The sequence below is a fragment of the Tachyglossus aculeatus genome, chromosome X4 (assembly GCF_015852505.1).
Source record: "Tachyglossus aculeatus isolate mTacAcu1 chromosome X4, mTacAcu1.pri, whole genome shotgun sequence".
NCBI lineage: Eukaryota > Metazoa > Chordata > Mammalia > Monotremata > Tachyglossidae > Tachyglossus > Tachyglossus aculeatus.
The window spans coordinates 18,860,251-18,884,846 of record NC_052098.1 but is presented as its reverse complement, the minus strand read 5'-3'; the positions used below and the strand labels follow the sequence as shown (position 1 = coordinate 18,884,846).

Genomic DNA, 24,596 nt, shown 5'->3' with positions numbered 1-24,596 from the left:
GTACTTCTCACCAGCTTTTCTCTTTGCAGTCGTAGGGGAAAAGAAAAATGTATTTGTGCTTCTCTCCTGTCACACAGGTCCTAGTCACATGTCATTCTATGTTCGAGCCCACGAAGGGTCGACGCTAATCCGGTGGTCTCTTGGCAATGGTATACCAGTGACCAGTAAAGGAGGGGATTACTTTGTGTTTTACTCCCACGGGCTGCAGGCTTCTGCGTGGCAATTCTGGATCGAAGTGCAGGTAAGTAGAAAGAACACAGAAGCTGCTTCAGTTTCCTCCTTCCTCCTTCCTTTCTCTTCCTTCCTAGACTTTTTCTAGCCACTGTGTATTTTGAACTGACAGATTTGTGGAATTGAAAATCAGCCAATCGATCTATGATATTTATTGAGCACCTAACTGTGCAGAGCACTGTACTAAGCAGTTGGGCGAGCACAGTAGAACAGAGTTGGTAGACACGGTCCCTGCCCACAGCGTGCTTACCATGTAGAAAATCGAGTTGGTGAGAGTAAGGGATGAGGAAGCAGGGCAAGGTTGGAGAGTCGGAGCCCAGGATAAACCAGAAATCCATGGCTCACGAGTATCCCGGCTCACTCCCTGAAAGCTAGGTTCTGGCCCCCTCTGTTGTCGTGCAGTTCGGTGCATTTCCACTTCAACATCACCGAATGCGACCCCCTGCATCGCTGTCTCATGGAGGTATTTTGGGCTGTCTGTCACCTAACCTCGGTCTGAGCTGGCCTGGCCTTGGGAGCTTGGGTCCGGGAGGACCCATAGGATTTCCTGAGCTTGTTCCAGATGTCATTCCAAAGGCGCTTGGGGCCCCCTTGTGGCTCACAGTGGGTGGTTGCATCAAGAAGAAAATTGTAACCGGTTCCTTGGGGCACACTTGATCCTTAGTTGAGCAAACCTCACTTTTCAGGTCCGAGACTTAAGAATGCAGTCCCGTTGGCTCACTCGATTGTGTATTTTGGGGATGGCTTGGGTTAGGAGACCTTGTGGCATTGGGGATTTACCCCCGTCCCACGCAGGAATCCCACAGTGCCGGCCTTTCCCTGGCTGGTTCTACTTTACCTGCTTTCTGTTGGCACTTTTCGTGGGGGACACTTCAGGTCCAGAGGAAGAAGGATGAGTGCGTGAGGATTGTTTGTATATAGCAGTGACCCGGCCCTCAAAAGGCCGACTTCCATTATTGAACTCTCATAAGCGTTCAGAAAGGCAGTTCATAAGGAGTGAAGTATTAAACGTAAGACTGAGCCACCTAGAGAAGCAGGATGGAAATCCCCAGAGATGTACAAGTTCATTTTCATATAGAGTCAAGTTGATTTTCACGTTGTGGTTTCAGAAGGTGTTAAAGATGAGACTGAATGAAGCAATAGAGACTTAAACTCCCTCCTCCAGCACTTAGAACAGTGCTTGGCATATAGTAAGTGCTTAATAAATGCCATCATTATTATTATTATTAGACCGTGAGCCCATGTAGGACAGGAAGTGAGTTCAACCTGATTAGCTTGTATCTACCTCAGCACTTAGTACATTTGCTTGGCACATAGTAAGCGCTTAGCAAGTGCCATTAAAAAAAATGGAAGCACACCACTAGTAGATTGAGGATTTGACACTTCTTAATTTGATTAAGAGCATGCTCCAAGACATCCAGGTACTCTGATGTATGTGACGGAGCCGCTCGTGGCCGAAATCCTGGGTTCGAGCGGAGCCGAGCTGTTTTGAGTGCGAGACCCAAGGTTGTGGCAGAGCCTGAAGCTGTACCTATGTAATGAGACGTGTGTATGTGTGCGCGCGCACACGTGCATGATTGTCCCTCTGGGCTGCTGGGGTTTGTAGTCTTAATAAGATGATGCCCGTTGTTGGGTAGGGATTGTCTCTATTTGTTGTCCAATTGTACTTTCCAAGCGCTTAGTATAGTGCTCTGCACACAGTAAGCGCTCAATAAATACAACTGAATGAATGAATGAATGACAAGGGCCTGGTCGGATGGTGTACCTGCTCTCACTTCAGAAGGGACAATTAGGCTTAGGCACCATGCACTGAGTTGAGCTTCTCCCGGGTCTAGTGTAAACTTTCAGGAAGTGATCTAGGCCCTAAGGAATGTTATTTGCTAAACACCCTGGCTCTTAGAACATCTCCCGTATTTAACGGTTCATTAATCAGATTGACCTTTTCCTAACAGGCCATAGTTTTTTTTGTTTTTTTTTTTATCTTATCACTCTCAGGAATTTGACCAATAGCTTGGGTGCAAATAATCCCAGCCCTTGCATGGGGAGCACCTTGCTCCCAGGATCTCCAGCTGCTTTGTTGTAGAAAACCCAGGGAATCTTGGGAGTGTTCCTGCAGGTGCTACCTGCTACTAATTTCAGGGGATGGAGAAGTCAGTAATTGTTTCTGTTGTTTCCAGTCAGTCGGTGTTATCTATGAAGTGCTTATTGTGTGTAGAGCACTGTACTAAGGGCCTGGGAGAGTACAGTGCAGTATGGTTGGGAGACGCAGTTTACAGCCTGGTGGGATGGACAGACATGAATAGAAGCAGCAGATGCAGTAGCGTGGCTTAGTGGATAGAGCAAGGGCCTGGGGGTCAGAAGAACCTGGTTTCTAATCCCGGCTCCACCACATGTCTGCTGTGTGACCTTGGGCAAGTCACTTCACTTCTCTGGGCCTCAGTTACCTTATCTGTAAAAGGGGGATTAAAAGCATGACCCGATGTGGGGCAGTGACTGTGTCCAACCCAATAAACTCATATCTACCCCAGTGCTTAGAACAGTGCTTGGCATGTAGTAATTGCTTAACAAATACCATTATTAGTATTATTATTATTATTCAAAACAAGTAACTAGGATGTGTCCTTTTCTCCTCTTTCTCCCCCATAGGCTTCAGCAGAACATCCTGATGGAATGGTCACCGTGGCCATAGCTGCCCACTACATGTCTGGAGAAGATAAGCGGTCACCCCAGCTGGAGGTCTTAAAGAAGAAGTTCCCTGATTGGATATTTCCCTCCGGCTGGGTCTGCACCTATGACCTCTTTGTCTTTTAGTCCGGCAGTATCTGTTCTAAGCAAGTAGGCAGCACAGTACTTTGCGTAACATGGCACAACAGTCGTATTGCACAAAGTATTGTCACCCAAGCAGGTCTATTTTCACAAGCTTTGATCAAAGCGTTTCACCAGGCGCACTATGTTTTGAGGAAGATGTCAAAGCTGGACCCTCCAAAGGGTGGAGAAGTGAGGGTTGGGGAAAAGAGGTGTGGTCTCTTTCCCCTTCCCCACCCCCCAAAAACCATGGCCATAAGGTTATGCTACTTTCTCCTCTTGATACAAAGACATCGTGGCTATCCCAGGAGAAAGCTTTCAATGCAGTACACTGGCTTGTAAGCCTATTTCCCAGGTAGTCACAAGGTGATAGTGAAGGAAAAGCCATTTCTGGATTAAGCATCAGAGTGTGCGACATGTTCATCATTGCCAGTAGGAAATCTGAAGGGAGTAATTCCCATCCAGACTTAATGTTGCTCTCCCTCTCCAGATTGGGAATATGTATGCATGAGGAGAATGAACCTGGAGAGTGCCCTAAGGATCACTGGACTTGAAAGGTTTTCAAGCTTTAGAAATGCCATACATATTACTTACTACCCTTTTGGACCTGGGTGTTGGTTCACCTGGCCTGGTGGCCCGCATTTTCTCCTCAAAATCTCGGCATCACCTTTTGGATCTACTAGTCTTGGGGTGGTTGGGGGAGGGGAGGAGTCTCTCCCACACTTTCCCAATCTTTTTGGCTTCTAGTGTTGGCAGCACCGGGTCCACCTGCTTGGAAGAGATGCAGGAACACACATGCCCACCTGCATCCATGCACTGAGCCAGCATTGGCCTTCATGGGATGTGGTCGTGAGTTTTGTAGATATTTATTCCAATTTCTGTTTTGTTAGATGCCACTATTCTTCTGGGTCATTTCTGTATTTTGTAGATAGTCTTCTATTTATATAAAATAGCACTGGGCTCTGAGTTTTATTCCATGTTTTTTTTAATCAATTGTACAAATTGTTTTACCTTGATAACTGGTGGATTAAGCAATTTTCTGGTTTATTGACTTTGCCAAATCAACTCTGGGGCCCAAACGATCCGTTCATCTATCTCCGGGGAATAGATCAACCAGCTAATTCCTTAGGTTTTCGCAGACTGGTCCTGCTCTTCTTGGACTGGTTCTCCTGAGGACGACACTGATGATGACTCTCGAAGTAGATTTGAACACATGCGTGTACTGTGAAGAGCTGGCCCTGTCTCTTCGTATTGATTTCAGAGTTCTTAATGCTTTCCACTTTCTCATCTTCCTGTGCAATATCGAGGGAGTCCCACAGTGGCCTGAGCCGGCCCCCAGATGGTCTCACCGTTCCTTACTCTATGGTCTCTTGGCTTCAGCAGAAGGAGGGTTTGATGAGCGGGCTGCACACATTAAAGTGCTCAGTAAATGTCAATCGTTGAGAGAAGTAGGAGTCGTGGCATTTATTGAGTGCCCCCCTTGGGGCGGTGCACTGCACTCAGGAAGTACAGAATAATGATGTGTCATGTTCCCTGCCCTCAAGGAGCTTCCACTCGGGAGAGAGGGACAAGAATATTTGCAACAAGAGAGGTCAGAATAAACCATTGGAAGTTCAATTGCGTGAAGAGCAATGCAAGAGCAATGCGGACGGTATAAATAAGTTCATAATTGCCAGAGTTGGCCAATAGGTTCATATGGCATTAGGTGCTGGGATTTTACATGCACTTGAAAGAGCTGAAAGAGAAGCAGTGTAGCCTAGTGGAAAGAGCACGGGCCTGGGAGTCAGAAGGACCTGGGTTCTAATTCCAGCTCTGCCAGTTGCTTGCTGTGTGACCTCAGGAGAGTCACTTAACTTCTCTGTGCCTCAGTTTCCTCGACTGTAAAATGGGGATTGAGTACCCATTTTCCCTCCTGATAAACTGTGAACCCCGTGTGGGACAGGTAGTGGGTCTGACCTAATTAGCTTGTTCCTACTCCAGCATTTGATGCACAGTAAGCGTTTTACAAATACCTTGAAAAAACCCAGAGAGAGCTGTGGCCTGCTGGATGGCGGAAGGGAGCGAGAGAGTTCCAAGCCCAGGGAACCGTGTGAGCGAGGGGGTGGAGGCGGGAGAGTGGAGAGCGAGGTACCGCTAGAAGGTTGGCTCCGGAGGAGCGGAGTCAAGGTTGGGGAACAGCTGGGGAAGAGAACAGATAGGTAAGGTGGGCCAGATGGTGGATGCCCAATTGTGAGGAGGTTCTGTTTGATGCGAAGAGACATGGGGAGCCAGTCGAGGGTTTTGAGGCGAGGGGAGATGTGGGCTGATTGACGCCTCAGAAAGATGATCCTTGCAGCAGCGTGCTGAATAGTTTGGAATGGAGAGAGACAGGGAAACCAGCGACGGGGCTGATGTAGTAGTCTAGCCATGGAGAGACCAGAACTGATACTGGGTGGTGGCAATTTGGGCTGAGGGGAAGCTGGGGATCTGGGAGGTGTCAGCAAGAACTGGCAGGAGAAAGGTGGTGGACCATTCTGAGTTTCATTTATTGGATGAAAGACCAAAATGTAGTAAGAGAATTCTGATTTTTTTTTCTTTCTCCCTCTCCAGAGCAAAATAAAAATATGATTTGGGAAAACAGAGGTGGCAGGGACAGGTTCCAGATGAACTGGGGGGAGCAAGACTCCTGGGAGAAAGCTGCCTGGGGTTAGAGGTCTCCCCAGGCTGGTGGTGGCCATGATCTTCCTAGCCTGAGAGCTTGGCTGGAGATTCTGCTGCCTTTTAAAATTAAACTGGCACCTCCAGACAAGGATGAAGTGAATAGGTCAGGCAACCACAAGCAGCCTAGCCAGTTAGCAGTTACTTGCAGCTGTAGACCCAAGGATCATTGAGAAATTTTTCTTAGTGGGCTGCCACTTAACACTAACCTTAAATGGCTGAAGCAGTCGGTCTGCCAAGCTTAAGGTTTTCTCTTGGTGAATGGTTTGGAATAGAACTACTACTCTGGAGACAAGCTACAAATATGTATAAATGTGTATATATAATCCTTATATTGCTAAAACTTGCCAAATCTGCACAGATATTTTCACCCTATGCTTCCACTTTTAATCGAAAAAGCCATCAGGTACAGTAGTTTATCTAGGATTATTAAGGGGTGAACTCTACGTGATCAGAAAATTTCAAGGGATTGGGGAGGGAAAATCATTCCCCATTTTTCTTTGCCCTTGAAGGAAGCTGCTACTTTTTTGGTAAATGATCATGATTTTCCTTTTGCTTGCTGTTTATTTTTCCATTTAAAAGAAAATCTTTGCTAGTTTTTCATGCTTAGTTCAGCATTATGAAGCTCTTCCCTATGATTTCCAGGCAGTTTATGGAGTTTTGGAACTTGTTTTAGTAGGTTGTCATTGCTGTCTGTGCCAGAAACGTTCAAGGGAACATACTCTTAAAGAAGCTTATTAATAAGCACAATCAGCTTTACTCGTCAGGTGAGGAGTAACTGGATTAAATGCACATTGAATGAACCTATTCATTTTTTTCTTAAGTGCATGCGACTACTACATCTAGTAGTGACACATTTGGACAAGGTTATTTCAAGCCATTAACAGATGCACTGTTTTTTAAACTAAGTAGCACAGTGTTGCATGTTTGCAGTAAGTATGAAGAATTGTGATTCTAAATACCATCTCAGTTTTCGTTATGCTTCTGAGAGAAAAGTTGCATGATCGTTTGTGTTATATTGCAATCAATCAGTGGTATTTATTGAGCACTTCCTGTGTGCAGTGCACTGATCTAAGCATTTGAGAGAACAGTACAATAATGAGTATGTTTTGAACTCTTACATATTCATCACCGAAGCAATGTGTGTGTGTGCGCATACGCGTGCAAGAGTAGATAGCTTGCTGAATTGGAATGTGTTCTGTATAGAGGTTTTAGGATTCAGTGAATAAGGTTGTTGACATGGTTTTAATTGCTGCCTTATAATAATGTAACTTACAAAGATTGTTTTAAATTGCTGGCTTTTTTTTAAACAAGGAAATGAATTGTCATTTAGCCTGCGGCATATGTTCTTTTCCCCTGATTTCCAGATTATTTTCTCTAATGAAAAGAACTAGATGATGTTTCTCATTTTAGTTGCTCTTTATTTGGGATGTGACCAAAGAACACAGTGGTGTTATTTTAGTAGCACAGGTTAACTGGAGTGAGAGGATCCCAGCATCAGAACAACGGGAATTTAGAGAAGTTAGGACTGTATCATCTGATGCCCGGGCAGGATTGCCTCCTTCAAACACAGCAACCGGCGCCATACGAAGGGCTTCTGAAGAACACTGCTCTTTCGTGCACTTCCCATGAGTCGAGGGAAGGTGGAACTGTAAGCCACTTTAAACACTCTCCCAGCTTCCCGTGGCGGAAATCCAAATCGCAGGTTCTTTAGCAGGAGGGTGGCTTTCAGCTCAGCACAACCTTTACCGAAAGTTAAAGCAATTTATGGACTCAATACTGCTTCCTCGTGACCTCTAGGCACAATAAAGCACAAATGCAAATATGTCTGTTTCACGTCTTGCTTTGTCTAGCTTGATTTCTTGTTGACCCCTGGCCTTGTGGAAAGGCGGACACATAGGGAATGGACATCGTGTACGGGTCAGTGATTCTAGAAATTACCGAGCATGGGCAAGGAATTCCGCCTCTTCCCCAGTGTGTTGTGGGTCATGATTGATGACGGAAGAACCATTTGGAATGTAATTTGCAAAGATGTAAGTACCTTTCTCCTCTGGCTGTGGAAATCTGTGGATGTTTTATGCCCCCTACACATTCTCAAAATAGAGTTCCTGGTTCCACGGCTCCAAGTTCAAATGACTACAGCACTGCTGTGTCTGCTGCACGTTTCTCAGTCAAGTTAGAGAACTAATCCAGCTAGAAGCAGTATGGGCTAGTGGAAAGAGCCTGGGCCTAGGAGGCAGAGGGCCTGGCTTCTAATTCTGGCTCCACCACTTGTCTGCTCTGTGGCCTTTGGTGAGTTAACTTTCCTCGTCTGTAAAATGGGGAGCCAATACCCTTCCTCCCTCCTACTTAGACTGAGCCCTGTGTGGGACAGAGACTGTGTCCGACCTGACAGATTTGTATTTTCCCCGGTGCTTGAAACAGAAAGCGCTGAACAAATGCCATAAAAAAAAATACCATCGGAGTTGCATGAGCTAAGGACACATTATAGTAGTTTGTTCCTTGTCTAAATGTCATATGTCTTGTTTCTTGACCTGCCTCAGCCCTGTTTCCTTGCCAGAAGTGCCAGGGGGGTTATGGGATTAACTGATATGTACTTTTGTTGTTGCTGTTGCGTTCATTCTACATGAGCCTCGCTGGTTGGTTGGTTAAAGAAAGGATCCTGGGGCCCAGGCTATCGTGAGAATGTAATCGAATCCCTCCTCGCCTCACAATCTTGGCAAGGAAACAAAGGTAACCACAATGGGGAGCTTTGGAAGTGTCCTTTGCCAACAGAAAAATCCACTTAGAAGCAGAGGAAACCTTAAGTAGAGCCATTGAGCACCATAGCCCTGCCATTACCCAGAAGCTCAGCTGATCCTGAAGAGCCCTGACATCTGTCTATACAGGTATGTAGCACATACCACTGCTTCTCACTAGCCCAAGACTCAATGTTTCCCTTTCAACATTCTGGAACTAACCCATTCACCCCATTACTTAAAATCACATCTTAATTCTGTGATTAAAACAGATCCCCTCCCCTTCTCCACTGTCATTCAGCTGCATTCAAAAAAACCAACAAAAACACCTCAAAAATGCTGGAGAAAGGCTGTGCACGTGCACAGCAAAGGGTCCATGGGCTTAAGGGGAGAAGCAAATCTTGGGCCTGTGTGGTATCTGGCTTTTTTGGAAATCTCTGTTTATTTTTGAATTCTTTGATTTTCCTAGATTTTAGTCCCTTGTGGGCCAATATCAAGCATTTTCTAACTTTGAAAGGAACAAATGCTTTAAAGTGTATGCCAGAGTTTGCCTATAAACAGTCAGGGTTCACTAAATACTGTTGATGATGTATGCAGCATAGCCTCTGTCCCTGTTCCTCTTTGAGGTCATGGTACCTTAGGCCTGAATAGCTATACTATCTGCACTGCGTTGTGAGGATTACATTCTATTTAAAAGCCAAGAGAAATAATTACTGTATTTACTTACGTAACTGCCTCTGCCACCTATTTCTTCACAATTGTGTGGGGGGAGATAAGATTATAATAATAATAATGATGGCATTTATTAAGCGCTTACTATGTGCAAAGCACTGTTCTAAGCGCTGGGGGGATACAAGATCATCAGGTTGTCCCACGTGGGGCTCACAGTCTTCAACCTCATTTTACAGATGAGGTAACTGAGGCCCAGAGAAGTTAAGTGACTAGCCCAAAGTCACACATCTGACAAGTGGCGGAGCAGGGATTTGAATCCATGACCTCTGACTCCAAAGCTCTTTCCACTGAGCCACACTGCTTCTCTACCTGTTGCTTATGTTGGTAGGCAGAGATCACAGTGGCCCCTGCTGTAGGAAGAATACAGTTCTATTCATTTTAGGATGATGACTAAAGAGCCTATATTGGTTGTCTTCAACAAAAGCCACTTAAGCATGACAAAGTGGCTAAATCCTAAATTTAGATGTACAGATATGCCTTGAGTACCCAAGACTATATATAAGCTTATAAAAATTATACTAATAATTTTTATAGAGATTATTGGTTAAAGGCTGATTTGTTCAGAACTGCAGTCATTAAAAGACTTCAGACATTTCCAATGTTCTTTTTAAAGGAAACAACCCCAGCTCTGCAGAGAGAGACATTATGGAGCTTGAGGAAGGGAACCAGTTTAGTGTGCCTAGCAACAGGTAGATGAGCAGAGTGATGATTATCTAGGCAACTACTCAGGTGCTCTTTTCTACAGGCCAAGATGAGATGGCTGTTGTCGTCTCAGGTCAAGCAAAATCCAGTCAACACCCTATGAAGTCACTGTGGCTTAAGGGAAGAGTCTGAGGTAAAGAGCAATTAGCAAAAAATGAGTTGTAATTCCAATGTTTTCAGCAACTCCTTTCACACCTGATGCAGAACCTCAGACTCAGTCTTTCAAATCACACCGGGCTTCACCCCACATTTCCTCAAGAATTACCTCTGTGGAGATGCCTAAAATTGAATGAAATCAACTGTTATCATGGGGGGGGGGGGGGGGGGGGGGGGGCAGGGCCCGCTGGACACAAGACCAGTCATTCACTTCACCACTTGCTTGCTTTTGGATCACTGTGAAGAAAGTACACGAAGGATGGCTTGACATTAAAACCCACATCAAATAACTACTGCCCCAGGGACCAAGTCAGAACAATCGCTTAAAGTCCATCCAGTAAGGAATTTTATTACTTGATATTATTGCACTTGTAATGGTGATAATAGAAATTTAAGAAAAGTAAAGCAACAGCAATTACCAAACTTAAGTGAAATCATTTTAAACACATCTGACAAAGTTGAACTAAAGCAAGCATCCTTAGTAAATGATCTGGAGTCTCAAGAAAACCAAACATTTACCTTCACCCTAGGAGCAAGGGCATGGACAGCTGCATGGGAGTAAAGAAACAACCTGGAAAGGAGGCGAGACGCTGCTTCGATGGGGTGGTACTAATTTGGTCCACATCAAATACAATGTTGTTACAAAAATAAACTAGATTGCTTTTGTATAAAATAATGTTGCATACCTTTGTCCAAAATTGCACAGTACAAACACGCTAATATCTAAATTAATACTGTTATAGGCATTTAATATTCCATATGCAGGGAAAGAGAGGCATAGGTTGGGAGTCCCGGTGCCCCAAGGCAGCTAGGACTCTGCAGGTGTCTTTCCGGAACTCCGTCAGAGGAGAGCCACCACTAAGTCGTGTATTCAGGTAGACGCTATTAAATGCTTTTCAAAGTGACAGGTATGCATTGTTTACGGGACTAGTTTTGTTAGTAGCACTGATCTATACACGAGAGTAGCCGTTCTATTTACAGGAAATGCATTTTCAAAAGAATTTACAAATGCAATAAATAAGAACCTACGTCAATTTGCATAAATCCAGCCGTTACTGAACGGACATGGCCATTCCGGTAGTCTGAGCCAGCTGTTAAGGGGGGTGGGGGTGGGGCATCTGTAATGTAGAAGGCCTCGCTTTTTTGTTTTTCACCAGTCTGCGAGACATGCCGAATACAGAGCAATGCCTTACACACTATGATACAAGCCAGCACAGCAGTTCCCTTAAATATTTACACAAGAGTATTCACACAGAGATAGGGGTTTGTTTTTTTGGTGGTTTTTTTTGTTTTTCTTTTTATACACAGCTCTTTAATACAAGAAAAAATAGTTTAGTGGTATCAAACAGCATAACTGATATGAATTCTTCAGATCCCAGTTCCATCAGCCTAAACTACATTACAATCAAGCTCGCTAAAACAGGTCTACAAATTATCTTATAGGAAGCTTCACAATTCTGATTTTCATCCGCCCTACCCGACAGAACCAGCACTAGTTTTCTTCATTTCCGTGGGCACCCCACTCATTGGGCCATTCTTGCCCACGGGAGCAAATGACCAACGTGCGTCGGGGTTGAGCATGTACCTAGATACACCACACTTTTCCTAGAATGACCACATCGGGGAAAAACAACATCCCCGTCCAAGTCGCCGTTAAAACCAGTCTTCTCACTTACGTCTCCGTACAGCGTATTTGTCCACTGCAGCTTAAAAAACACGGGAAATCCCCGCTGTCATTTGTAAATCCCAACAACTTAATTTGATGTGAAAGAGTCAGTCTAAACTTGAGAACCCTTTATCAAAGTCTATTTCAACTGGAGCCCACCCCCTCCCCCGAGTTAAAGCCTAGGATGTTTTCACAGTGTAGTCAGTTGGCTGTCACCACCACCATCCCCTCTGCCCATCCGCATTAAGACAGGGTGCAGTCGTAATTCCCATCCCGGAAAGGCTCCTCTTCCTTGGCTCCTGCCACGTCCTCCTCGTTCCGGCTCCCAGCACTAGAGCCAGCAGCGTCGCTCAGAAGAACACTGCTGTGGAGAGCCACGCTCCTGCCTTCCTCGGGCTTGGGGCTGGCCTGTTCAGGAGCCATACAGGCCCCCACGGGCTGAAAGGCTTCGGGCTGAACCTGCTCTTCGGGGACTTCGCTCAGTTTCTGTAAAGGGGGCTTAATGATGTTTAAAAATGGCTTGTATCCGGGGCTGAAAGGAGAAGAAAGAGAAAATGGCATTCAAAATCTTGGTTCTTTCCTGTGGGCAGTGGGGAGGGAAGATGCTCAAAACGATGTCGTGGCCCCAAATGCAACTTCCACCTCACGTTCCCAGAAGGTACAATGAGGCAGTGGGAGAGGAATAGCACAGAGGAGCACAGAGGAGCAATGGGGCTGGGTTCCCAACCCGGCTTGGCCACATGCCTGCCGTAGGACCTTGGGAAAGTCACTTCACTGCTCTGGCCCTCAGCTTCCTCACCTGTCAAATGGGGGATTCAAGGCCTATTTGGGACAGGGACTGTATCAGATTTGGTGAGCTTATCTCTACCGCAGCGCTTGCTACAGTGCTTGTCACAGAGAAAGTGCTTAACTATTAGAGCTCACTGTGGGGAGGAGACGTGTCTGTTATATTGTACTCTCCCAAGTGCTAAGTACGGTGCTCTGCACACAGTAGCCACTCAATAAATGATTGGCTCTCATGACTAATTATAAGGAACTTTTTTTATGGTGTATCATCAAAGAAGTTGAAGACATCAGGTGCCATCTCCCTAAACTCTCCCCCGCACCTCTCTAGTCCCACCTTGGTCCTGCCTTCCCTTTGACTCTCCCATCTTTTTTAAATGATGTTTGTTAAGCACTTACTATGTACCAGGCCCTGTACTAAGCGCTGGGGGCGGATACGAGATCATCAGCTTGGACACGGTCCATGCCCTGCATAGGGCTCACGTGGACTCAGGAAGAGAGAAGACAATGAAGCCACCAGAGATTTTAAAGAATTTCTAGTTTCCCTAGTTAAAGCCCCAAACAAAATGCCTCTGAGGGCTTGACACTTACCAATCTGTAGTGGCCCACTGGTCTACGGCATGAAGCCCCGTCTTTATGTTCCGTAACATCTCTCCATCCACTTCTGAAGACTGCATCGCACTAAAAACCTGGTGGATTATCGAAGATTCTCGAAGAATAAGGCCAAGAACAATGCACCAATCCAGGCACCCTGCTTCCATGAAGATGTGCAGCAAATAGCTGTTGGAAAGAAAGATGGGTGCTCTAGGGACTTCTTCGATACAGCCCACACCCCGAATAGCAAGAGACCCTGGGCACAAAACTCTTCTCCCTCCCTGTTGGCAATAACTCCCATCCAAGGCCATTCCTCGAGACATCGATCCAGAGATAGGAACTTACCGGAGCTGGACCTGGGACTTGTGGGGTCCTTTGCTAGCCAATTCCAGAGACAGGTGCTCTAGCTCTGACTGGGTTAAACTCAGAGTTGAAAAATGTTCATCCACCACCATCCAGTCGCCATCCACCATAGAACTAGTTTCCGTCAGGTCGGTGGCTGAACCAATACTGCACTCGTCACCTATCAAAAGAGTTAATGATGATGAAAGAGTCCTCTCTGGAAGATAGTTCAGCTGCTCGAAGTAAAGCCATAACATACGATCCGGGCTGGGGTAGGTGCGGCACAATCAGACCGGGCCTACCTTGGCCTCCCAGGGTAAGGGACAGGGAGAGCCTGACTTTCCGACAGGAGAGCTCACATCCAGCATCCCCAAACCAAGACGACAGAAGGCAGGAGCCGCTGCACTCGGGATGAAATAGAGTTTGTTTATAAATGATGATGATGACGATGGTATTTGTTAAGAGCTTAAGCACTGGGATAGATACAAGCTAATCATTTTGGACACAGTCCCTGTCCCACCTGGGGCTCACACTCTTAATCCCCACTTTCCAGACGGGGTAGCTGAGGCACAGAGAAGTCAAGTGTCTGGCCCAAAGTCACACAGCAGACAAGCGGCAGAGCCGGGATATTTTATGGCATTTATTAAGTGCTTACTATGTGCAAAGCACTGTTCTAAACGCTGGGGAGGTTACAAGGTGATCAGGTTGTCCCATGTGGGGCTCACAGTCTTCATCCCCATTTTACAGATGAGGGAACTGAGGCTCAGAGAAGTTAAGTGACTTGCCCAAAGCCACATGGCAGAGCCGGGATTTGAACTCATGACCTCTGACTCCAAAGCCCGGGCTCTTTCCACTGAGCCATGCTGCCTCCCTGCCCAGGTCAGGAACATGGGACAGAAGCTGGCTAACACGACTGGCTTTCAATTACTGGGGAAAAGCCCAGGTACGATCTAATTCTAACAGAATGGGCCGAATCAAGCCCCGATTCATCGGGTTATTAAATTTCTACTAAACATCTGGGTAAGTTCTTGTGAGGCTGGAATCTGACACACAGTTTGACCATTTGTACATTGCTAGGGCCCAGAAAAAAACACTACAATTATTAAGAGTACATAGACAGCCAGAAAGGACACTGATTGCTCTAAGGAGTCCAAAATTGCCTTAAGCACTTGGGTCTGTACCCTGAAGCACTCTGCTATTCACCCCACCCCAACAAGCACTTCCATACTGTATTTTAATGTCTGTCTCCTCCCTCTAGGCTGTAAGCGCCAGGTGGCCAGGAATAGTCTATGCCTACTCTGTTGCATTGTACTCCCTCTCCCACAGCACTTTTACAAATGTCTGTAATTTATTTCTTATGCTAATACCTGTCTCCCCTTCTACACTGTAAGCCCCCTGTGGGCACGGAACATGCCTACCAACTCTGTTATTTTGTGCTCTCCCAAGCGCTTAGTAAGCACTCAATAGGACTGCTTAACACGGTGCTCTGCACACACTAAGTGCTCAATAAATACCACTGATTGACTGGATGTGACCGATGCACAAAATCAACATCTAAAATGGCTGAATTTGAATCTCCTTTCTCCCTTTTTTTAAATGGTATTTGTTGAGTGCTTACTCTGTGCCAGGCACTGTACTAAGCAAAGGGGGGTAGATCCAAGATAACTGGGTTGGACACAGCCCCTGTCCTACATAGGGCTTCCAGTTTTAATCCTCATTTTACCTATAAGGTAACTGACGTCCAGAAAAGTGATAATAATAATAATAATAATAATGATAATAATGGCATTTGTTAAGCACTTACTATGTGCGGAGCACTGTTCTAAGCGCTGGGGGAGATACAAGGTGATCAAGTTGTCCCACGTGGGGCTCACAGTCTTAACCCCCATTTTGCAGATAAGGTAACTGAGGCTCAGAGAAGTTAAGTGACTTGCCCAAGGTCACACAGCAGGCATGTGGCGGGATTGCCTAAGTGATGTGCCTAAGGTCACAAAGCAGACACGTGGCATCAGAGATGCTACTGAGCAGGGGAGGTGGGCGACTGGCGAGCAAAGCCTACAAGGACTGCAAGCTGAAGAATGGGCTATGCTGGCTTCCCACATGTCTACACCAAATGGTTTTTGCTCATTTTCTTTAATAATCCCTAACTCAACAATATGCACCTCAAGATGAGACCAAAAACAGCTTTCCTTTAACAAGAGAGCTTTTGGGGTTCCAGAGAACATCACCAAGCTCTCTTTTCTACAAAAAGGCACTGGGACCAGATCATTCCAGAATACTTCCAAAGGCCCTGGTCGAGAAGCCTCTCCACTTGAGGGCTCCATGTTCCACACGGATATCACAGCAGCCTAACTTTGCTTTCAAATTCCTTGGAGGCCAGCCTTTTCTAACATTCAGATAAAAAATGTCTCAAACGATCGGGAAAAACACAAGCGCTCCTTCTGGCCTTTTGCAGGTGCCACTGCTGCTTGTGGTGGCTCTTCCGAGACCAAACCAAAAAGGAGCCCACCCCCACAGAGAGGCCAAGGAAAGCAGGTGCGAGGCGAGCCACTCTTTTCACTATGAGTACCTTTGTTTAATAACGGTGACAGGAAGGCGTCTTGGGAATGCGGACTGTAGGAGGAGCCGGGGTCCATCTCTCGGTGGGTAGGCCCAATGCTGCCAAACCAACTCTGACCGCGTAAGGCATTGGGGATTCTGGCATCCATCTCAAGGTTGGGAAAGGTATCAGCTGACTGGGACTTTAGTAATTGTTCTCCCATCACTAGGAAACAGAAAGCAGAAAGGTTTGCGAGGAGCCCTTAGAGCATCCCTTAAACATATACATCGAAGGGCTCAAAGAAAATGATGGACAGCAGAGGAGGGGAAGGGCTGGGGTGGGGTGGGGGTGTCATGGCGAAGGCAGGAGGGGCCAGCGGGGAGAGCCGGGATGGGAAGTGAGGCGGAGGACCAGCCAGAGTCTGGACTCCAGGGAGTTGGCTGGGATTTCTAACAGACCCTCTGTTTCTCTGCCCTGAAGCTTCCCCTGTACTGGCTCATCCTGGGCCTTCTACTCCTGCGAGCTGATTACTCAAATCTTTGCCACCTGCACGGGAGTTTCTGATAACCCACCAAATCCTTGCTGTGGTAAGAGAGGAGATTACATATAGATCTACATTAAAGCCACTATGCCCACCAATGAGGTAGCAGCAGCAGGACAAGGAACCCCACTGCTTCCTCCGTGCCACCCAGAGCCCCTGCTCCCGACACGCTCTGTGCGCCCCTGGCCACGGGGACTTAAGCTGTAGCTGAGCACCATCACTATCCTCGGCCACCGGACAGCCACGCTGCCGCCCCAGGAACCGGCACCATCGAGGAGATTCCACCCCATCCTGCTTTCCACCACCCTGGCTGTAAAGAGAAAACTACCCGCAGCACGAGGCCTCCACAAAATCTCAAGACTGGCAGCTGCTGGAGCGGTCGCTGTGGCTGTGGGGATGCCGAGGTCTCTGAGCCACAAGGAGCCTGAAGTTCTGCTCCTCTAGCCACAGTTCCCTACTGATTTTGGTTTTTATTTTGTGTATCTGTCCTTGTCTTTTCTGCTGCTTTAGTGTTTTGTTGCTTCATTGCTCTCGGTGTGTGTCACTAGTCCTCTCTTCCCCATTTATCCTCTTAAGATTGTGAGTCTCTTGAGGGTCAGGGACCATGTCTAACTCCCCACTTCTGTATACTTTCCCAGCACTTAATAATAATAATAATAATAATGATAATGACCACATTTGTTAAGCGCTTACTATGTGCAAAGCACTTTACTGCTGGGGAGGATACAAGGTGATCAGATTGTCCCACCTGGGGCTCACAGTCTTCATCCCCATTTTACAGAAGAAGTAACGGAGGTCCAGAGAAGTTAAGTGACTTGCCCAAAGGCACACAGCTGACAATTGGCGGAGCCGGGATTCGAACCCATGACCTCTGACTCCCAAGCCCGTGCTCTTTCCATTGAGCCACGCTGCTTACTACTGCTACTAAGAGGCCCACTATTTCCGAATATCCCCCACCTCATGTGGTCACCTAATATGGTAAATCTAGTCAAAAAGCAAAGCCAAAGTCTCTTTCCAAGGCTGTTGCGGGGACTTAGAATTGGCTAGGATACGCAAGATTCTACAGTATCTTCCCAGGTCTCCGATGATGTTAGAGTACATGTCTGTGGATCAACCCTATACACAGGTGCGTAAGTGTTTCCTCCAGCATCCCATCATGTTGTCAGGAGACCATCCTCTAACCCCTATCTATCCAAAGCATGTAGTGAAAAGAACATTATGCACAAATTGAGTGGACTGGTAGATTGGAAGGGCTTCCACGGTATACTCTCATAGTGTATTTTGATGAGGCATTAAAGTAGCTGTTATTAAAAAAAACAAACGGAAAAACCTCAGCCTTTATCTGTCCCCAAATGACCAACTTTTAAAGTTCACCGGTTCCCCGGCTCAGCTAAAACCAGGCCAAACTCTGAGTCTTATCTTTCTCATGTATTTTTAATACGAATGGCTTCGCTCTGTGAATGAAGCTTAGGGCAATTGGACGCCAGAGCCGAGAATGCAGAAAATTAAATAATTCAGCACCACAATTTCTGGGCAATATGAGAAAGGCACCTAGGTTTCCCGCTGAAGTGGTTCCTTTATTTTCTGCTGAGCTGGCTACAAACCAGGGCTTCTTCTATTTCAGCCATACCCTTGGATGAGTCACTAGCATTCCAGTTTGTCCTTGGGGAAAATGTCCCAAAGGTCATCTATCTCTAGGACCTGGGCTTGGGAAAGGGCTTAAAGTGAAAGGCTCAAAATATCTTCTGGCAGAATGGTGGGGAGAGAGGGCTGTCACATGCTCACCATCAAAATCACTACTCTCCATAACTGACCAAGATGTTACATTACCTGTCCGGGATTTCCCATTCTTGAAAGGAGAATTGATGGAGGAAATTGGAATGACTGGAAATGGCCAGAGGAAATCTTTGTGGAGTCTTTTCAGAGCAATCACAAAATCGTCCACCCGGGCAGCTCTAGTGCGCTCTTTACACAGCCAGCCAATCAGCTCAAAGCCCAGCTGGGCTGCAAAACACCCGAGGTCCTTCAGCCGGACTTCTTCCAGGAGGCGCCGGGCATGTCTCCAAAGCATCATGTCAATATACAGGTTCTCAGCACAGTCACTGTCTTTGCTCCACCTACAGGGCGGCATGATTTACTAAGACATTTTTCCATAGCCCATTCCTCTCAAGGCCTAAGAGCTTAACTCTTTAAAATGCAAAAGAGCACCAGGCTGGAGACCTGGGTTTGAAGCGCTGACCGGCCCACTGACTCACTATGTGACACTGAGCAAATCATTTTACCTCTGAATCTGCTTTCTCATCTATACAAGGGAGACATTAAGGCCTAGACATTAAAGGATCTCACGAGGATGTTGGGAATGAAGCGGTTAAAAAAAATGCATCATCTTGCCCCCGTGCTCAGAAGGCACCTGTTCAGAAAGCCCCAGCTTCAGTGTCCATTCCCAGCATTCTGGAGGAATCTAACGTCAGGCAGGTCTCACCATCAAACTTGGGCCGGAAGGTTGATCTATTCATGTGAGTCTCACTTTAGAGAGCCAAAGCATGGTATCGCACTACATCAATCCAATGTACTACTATTTATAGCTCTTAGTGGCCAAAATTCCTTTCCACAAACCTGTCAAAGATAAACAGTGCTGACAATTCTGGGGACATCTGTCACTAAAAGTAATAACAAATGCACCATCTTGCTCCTGTGAGGCCTGCTCTGTCGGGCAAAGAAGGCTTAAGACCACCTGATGAACTGATTTAGATCAGGAAGGTTTAACTAAAAAATGAAGACAATATTTTGCAGGGGCTTCATTTTCACAGGAACTCAACAGTTAATTTTATAGATACTAAAGATAGCACATTACAACAGTTCTCTGACCATTACAATGCTCTTAGAGGCTCCTTTGAAACACATGACCTGCAGATGGCCGGGTGCAGTGTACCTCGTGGGCTAATTTTAGACAAAATACCCATCTGTAAGAATCCCTTCGCCAGAGGGACCGCCAAAGGGAGGATGGCACAGAGAAGCACAGGCAGAATGGTACTGAAGTGAAGTCACTTCCCCCCTCTTCTAAGTGGGAAGCTCTTTCAAAGAACAGCGTGGGAGATAACGGGGACTGTGAGTGGGTGAAGAATTTAAGAAGATCACAGGAAACAGACAACCAGGCAAGGTGAAAGTAAGGGTAGAGCTGAGACCAAAGATTGGGTGGAGGAGGAAAGAAATCTGACTCTAATGCGGAAGAAACGGAGCCTGTCTAAGAAGATGGGAAAGGGCAAGGATGGGAATGGGGTTGGAGAGGTGGGAGGAAAATTTGGTCAGAAGCCATCTCGGGTGCTGGCCTGAAGAGAAACGAAAGCAAGTAAAGCTTAAATACTGCCAGAGAAGAGACAAGGTGCCCGGACCGCTTCCATGAAAATGAAAACCAAGGGGAAAGAACCGTCCGGGGATGTATATAAAGCTATTTTGGTGAGCGCTCAGACTGTAAGCCCGGTGTGTGCCCGGATTGTCTCTGTTGCTGAATTGTACTTTCCAAGTGCTTAGTACAGTGCTCTGCACACAGTAAGTGCTCAATAAATACGACTGAATGAATGAATTTGTGGATTATCTGATTCCTTTTACTTTTCCTCCCTGATGCAAGTCTTCCGGCTGGTTCGCGAGAGGGTGGTCAGTGAGAGGCCCGGGTGTATGAAACTCAAGTAACAGAGAAGTTCATTAGCAGCACTGGTTCGGGGGGAGAGAAGCTGAAGCTGGCTAAAAGTGAGGTCTGGGGATTATTTTTGCTTTGTATTTGATCCCGTGTGATCTACATCCGCTATTACTCCAAGTATCATGAATCACCTTGGGAAGTAGAGGGGTAAAAATGGGGGATAAGGGGAAAGCGGAAGATTAGAGCCTCAGATGATGGAGGGATGCATGCTTACTACGTAGGCTATTTTCTTAGGGGGTTGGAGTCAAAACATATCTTCAAAGACAATGAAGGTTGCATACAAATCATATTTTTTAGATTGTGAGCCCCCCCTGCAAGACAGGGACTGTGTCTAATTCCCACTTGTGTAATCTCTCCCAGCGTTTAGCACAGTACTCGGCACTCAATAAGAGCCTAATAAATACTATTACTATTATCTGAAATGACAAAATACATTAAATAACATGGATTCAATGGCTGGGTGGAGCCGAAAAGATACTCTGGTCAGGATTTTAGCATTCACTGTTTCCTTGTGTTTGCCAATTTCTTTTACCTTTTTCCAGAAGGGCCAGATGGCATACTTAGCGTTTTTTGAAGACTGAATTTGCTAGCAGGAAGGTTCTCAGCTGACTGGGATAAACTAATGCTGCGATTTCTGAAGAACTCAAAACCACCACTTGAACTGGGTTCCTACATGGAACATTGGGAGAAAGAATGGGTGAGATATATTATCATCAGAGAAAAAGAATCTAATTTCAATGGATAATCCCAGAGCTTGGAGTGTTGCTTCTTACCTGAGTTGGAGGTGTAGATGGAGGGGTGTCAGACTCTCCAGAGCCGATGGCTTTCAGAAACCTAATCATGTGTCGACACAGATCCCACTTTCCCTGTTCCAGAGCTGTGTTGAACAGGAGGGTGGCATGCTGTCTACTGACCGCTGGAACCTCCATATTCTACAAACAACAGAAAAGATTGAAGAGGAATCTGGAATTGTCTCACTTGAATACCACTGCATCTATTTAGGCTAGGCCAAAATTTGTTTCATGTCGGAAAACATATCCCTTTTCATATTATGATTCCATACCCAGAAGCTACATAATTACAGGAGGGAAGAGGGACAGATAGTCAAAAGGTTACGATGAAGGAAGAAATTTAACATTTGGCAAATGATAGGCCTCATTGAAAATTTCTTTCTAGATGATTTGAATTTATTATTTTATGAGGTAACCAATTTAAATCTGACCTCCACTTAATGAAGCATGCTCTTGAATGAAGCCTGTCTGAAAACACACACACATACATGTTCACAAATCCAAATAGCCTAGGTTTAATATATAAAATTGATTTTTTTTAGTTTTAGCAACTGAGAACTATATTTGAGACATTTAAAAATCTAAATTTAATTTTTGGAAAGAGTCACGGAGAGCAGTACAAAAGCAGCATGTCTTAGGACAGTCATATTGAGGTGCTGGGCATATTTTAACACAATCTTTTAAATGACTTTGAATAGTTTGTACTGCAAATACTTGCAGAAGTTAAAGCTGCAGTCATATAAATGCTCTTGGATGAATGTGAGATGCTGCCCCTTAGTGTATCTTCCCTCATGGTATGTTCAAAGCATTATTGTAAAAAAAAAAAAAAAAAGTTTCATTCAGTAGGGAATGAAACTTCTAGACCGTGAGCCCGTTGTTGGGTAGGGATTGCCTCTGTTGCTGAATTGTACTTTCCAAGTGCTTAGTACAATGCTCTGATTGAATGAATGAATGAATGAATGAATGAATGAAGGGAAATACCTAGTTTCCCTCCTCTTAGACTGTGAGCCCCAAGTGGGACAGGGTCTGTGTGCAACCTAATTAACTTTCATCTACCCCAATGTTTAGAACAGTGCTTGACACATAGTAAGTGCTTAACAAATACCATATTTTTTAAAAAACAAAACACAAAAAACCCAGTTCCAGTCCTATGAAAAAACAAATTAGCTCCACCTGGGATTGTGTTTTGCCAATCTGAGCGAAAATAAGGACTCTAATAGGCCCAACGTTCACCTTTAACTTTGTACTTTAATTATCAGGAATAGAATGATTGTTCTATGAAAAATTACACTTTTTAACCTTCACATGAAGTTCTTGAAGAAAATGAATTGAAATACCCAATTTCAAAACCATCTTATTTTAGATATTAAAATGGAATATTTTTACATTACAAATAATAGTAACCATACCACGGTATTTGTGAAGTGCTTACTATGTGCCCGGCACTATATAAGTGTTGGAGTAAATACAAGATAGTCTGGTCAGACAGAAATCCAGAACCTGCTGCAGGATTACACAATTAAGTAGTTGAACAGTATATTCTAGTGGAAAGAGCACAGATCTAGGAGTCATGAGAACAGGGGCTCTAATCCTGGCTTTGCCACTGGCCTGCTGATTGACTTTAGGCAATTCACATAACTTCTCTGTGTGTAAAATGGGGATAAATATATAATAATAATAATAATAATAATAATAATAATAATAATAATGGTATTTGTTAAGCACTTACTATGTGCCAAGCACTGTTCTAAACAATGGGGTAGATACAAGGTTTATGAGAAGTCTTAATCCCCATTTTACAGATGAGGTAACTGAAGCATAGAGAAGTTAAATGACTTGCCCAAAGTCATGCAGCTGATAAGTGGCAGGGCTGGGATTAGAACCCACGACCTCTGACTCCCAAGCCCGTGCTCTTTCCACTAAGTATCTGTTCTCCCTTCCTCTTGGAATGCGAACCCAGTGTGGGGCAAGGATTATCTTGACTCAACCCTAGCATTTAGCAAATACCATTATCATCATCAATCGATCAATGGTATTTACTGAGGGCACAGGCACTGTACTAAGTGCTTGGGAAAAATATAATAAGTGGTAGACACAGATCTCTGCCCGCAAGGAATTTACAGTGTAGAAGGGGAAACGAACATTAAAATTAAGTGCAGATAGGGGAAATGGCAGTGTTAGGATATGTACATAAGTGCTGTGGGGTTAAGGGTGGAGTGAATACAAAGTGGTATAAATCCTACACACTTGGCTGTGTTCCCCTTAAACACTTCGATATTCACCCCAGCCCCACAGCACTTATCTACATGTTTCCCCTATCTGCAATTCATTTTAATATCTGCCTCCCCCTGAAGACTGTAAGCTCTTTGTGGACCGTTACCGCTATGCACTCAATAAGCCTTCAATAAATACCACTGACTGATGGCACAGGTGACACAGAGGGGAGAGAAAGTAGGGGAAATGAGGGCTTAGTCAGGGAAGCCCTCTTGGAGGAGATGTGATTTTAGAAAGGCTTTGAAGGTGAGGAGAATGTCAGATAAGAAGGGGGAGGAAGTTCCTTGCCAAAGGGAGGATGATGGCGGCAAGAGATGAGATCGTGGTATAGTGAGTAGTTGGGCATTAAAAAGTGAAGTGTGCATGGTAGGTTGCAGTGGGAGATCAGCGAGGAAAGGTAGGAGGAGGAGAGCTGATTGACTGTCTGTTAGTCAACAATGAGGTGTTTCTGTTTGACGCAGAAGGGGATGGGCAGGCATTGGAGGTTTATGAGAAGAAGGGAGACGTACTCAGCAGTTTTTAAAAAAATGATCCGGGCAGCAGCGTAAAAACAGAATTGGAGTGGGGAGAGACAGGAGGCAGGGAGGTCAGCGAGGAGGCTGATGCAAGTCAAGGCAGGATAGGACAAGTGGTAGGATCAGCGTGGTAGCAGTCTGGATGGATTTTAGCAGTGTAGTGCAGGTAGAACCAACAGGATTTCATGACAGACTGAATATGTGGCTTGAATGAGAGACATGAGTGAAGGGTAACGCCCTGGTAATGGGCTTGTGAGACAAGGAGGATTGTGATGTTGTCTACAGTGATGAGAAAAACAAGGAGGAGGACAGGATTTGAGTGGGAAGATGAGGGGTTTTGTTTTGGACAGGTTAAGCTTGAGGTGTCAGGGAGACAGCCAAGCCGAGATGTCCTGAAGGCAGGAGGAAATGAGAGAGATAGATATGGGCACCCTCCGCATATAGATAGTAGTTCAAGGGTGGGAGAAAATGAGTTCTCCAGGGGAGTGAGTGTAGTATTATTATCATCAATACTATAATAATAATATTAATGATAACCATCATAGACAGGTATTTTTCAATACAATAAACTCGGCAGGTTACAGTTCTAAAATCTGTTTCTATTCTCAATTTAGCTAACTCTCACTTGAGAAAATTGACACTAATGAGCTGCAAAAGCCCTAAGGGGATAGGAGGTGACTACCGGTTTCAACTGTGTGCCTTCTCCTCTCCTGCTCCACGATCCCTAGGGAGCCTCTGGCTGCCACCAAATACCCTTTACCAGAGCAAGGAGCAAGAAAGTGAATTGCAGACC

General features: G+C 45.4%; 2 protein-coding genes across 4 annotated transcripts in view; one reads left to right on the top strand and one right to left on the bottom strand.

Annotated features, from left to right (window-relative positions):
- The window catches only part of ERMP1 (endoplasmic reticulum metallopeptidase 1), a 42,264-nt gene extending 38,262 nt beyond the window's left edge, over positions 1-4,002 (top strand). The window contains exons 14-15 of the mRNA XM_038769927.1: positions 78-241; positions 2,878-4,002. Of these exons, the coding sequence (XP_038625855.1) occupies positions 78-241; positions 2,878-3,042 (329 nt within the window). The 3' untranslated portion in view covers positions 3,043-4,002. The remainder of the gene's footprint in view (positions 1-77; positions 242-2,877) is intronic.
- Positions 4,003-10,384: 6,382 nt separating this feature from the next.
- The window catches only part of RIC1 (RIC1 homolog, RAB6A GEF complex partner 1), a 117,297-nt gene continuing 103,085 nt past the window's right edge, over positions 10,385-24,596 (bottom strand). For all 3 annotated transcript variants that reach the window (XM_038769488.1, XM_038769489.1, XM_038769490.1), the window contains exons 20-26: positions 20,997-21,155; positions 20,756-20,892; positions 18,357-18,643; positions 16,016-16,210; positions 13,450-13,627; positions 13,102-13,290; positions 10,385-12,259 (exon numbers count right to left, since the gene is read on the bottom strand). In XM_038769488.1, the coding sequence (XP_038625416.1) occupies positions 11,971-12,259; positions 13,102-13,290; positions 13,450-13,627; positions 16,016-16,210; positions 18,357-18,643; positions 20,756-20,892; positions 20,997-21,155 (1,434 nt within the window). In that variant the 3' untranslated portion in view covers positions 10,385-11,970. The remainder of the gene's footprint in view (positions 12,260-13,101; positions 13,291-13,449; positions 13,628-16,015; positions 16,211-18,356; positions 18,644-20,755; positions 20,893-20,996; positions 21,156-24,596) is intronic.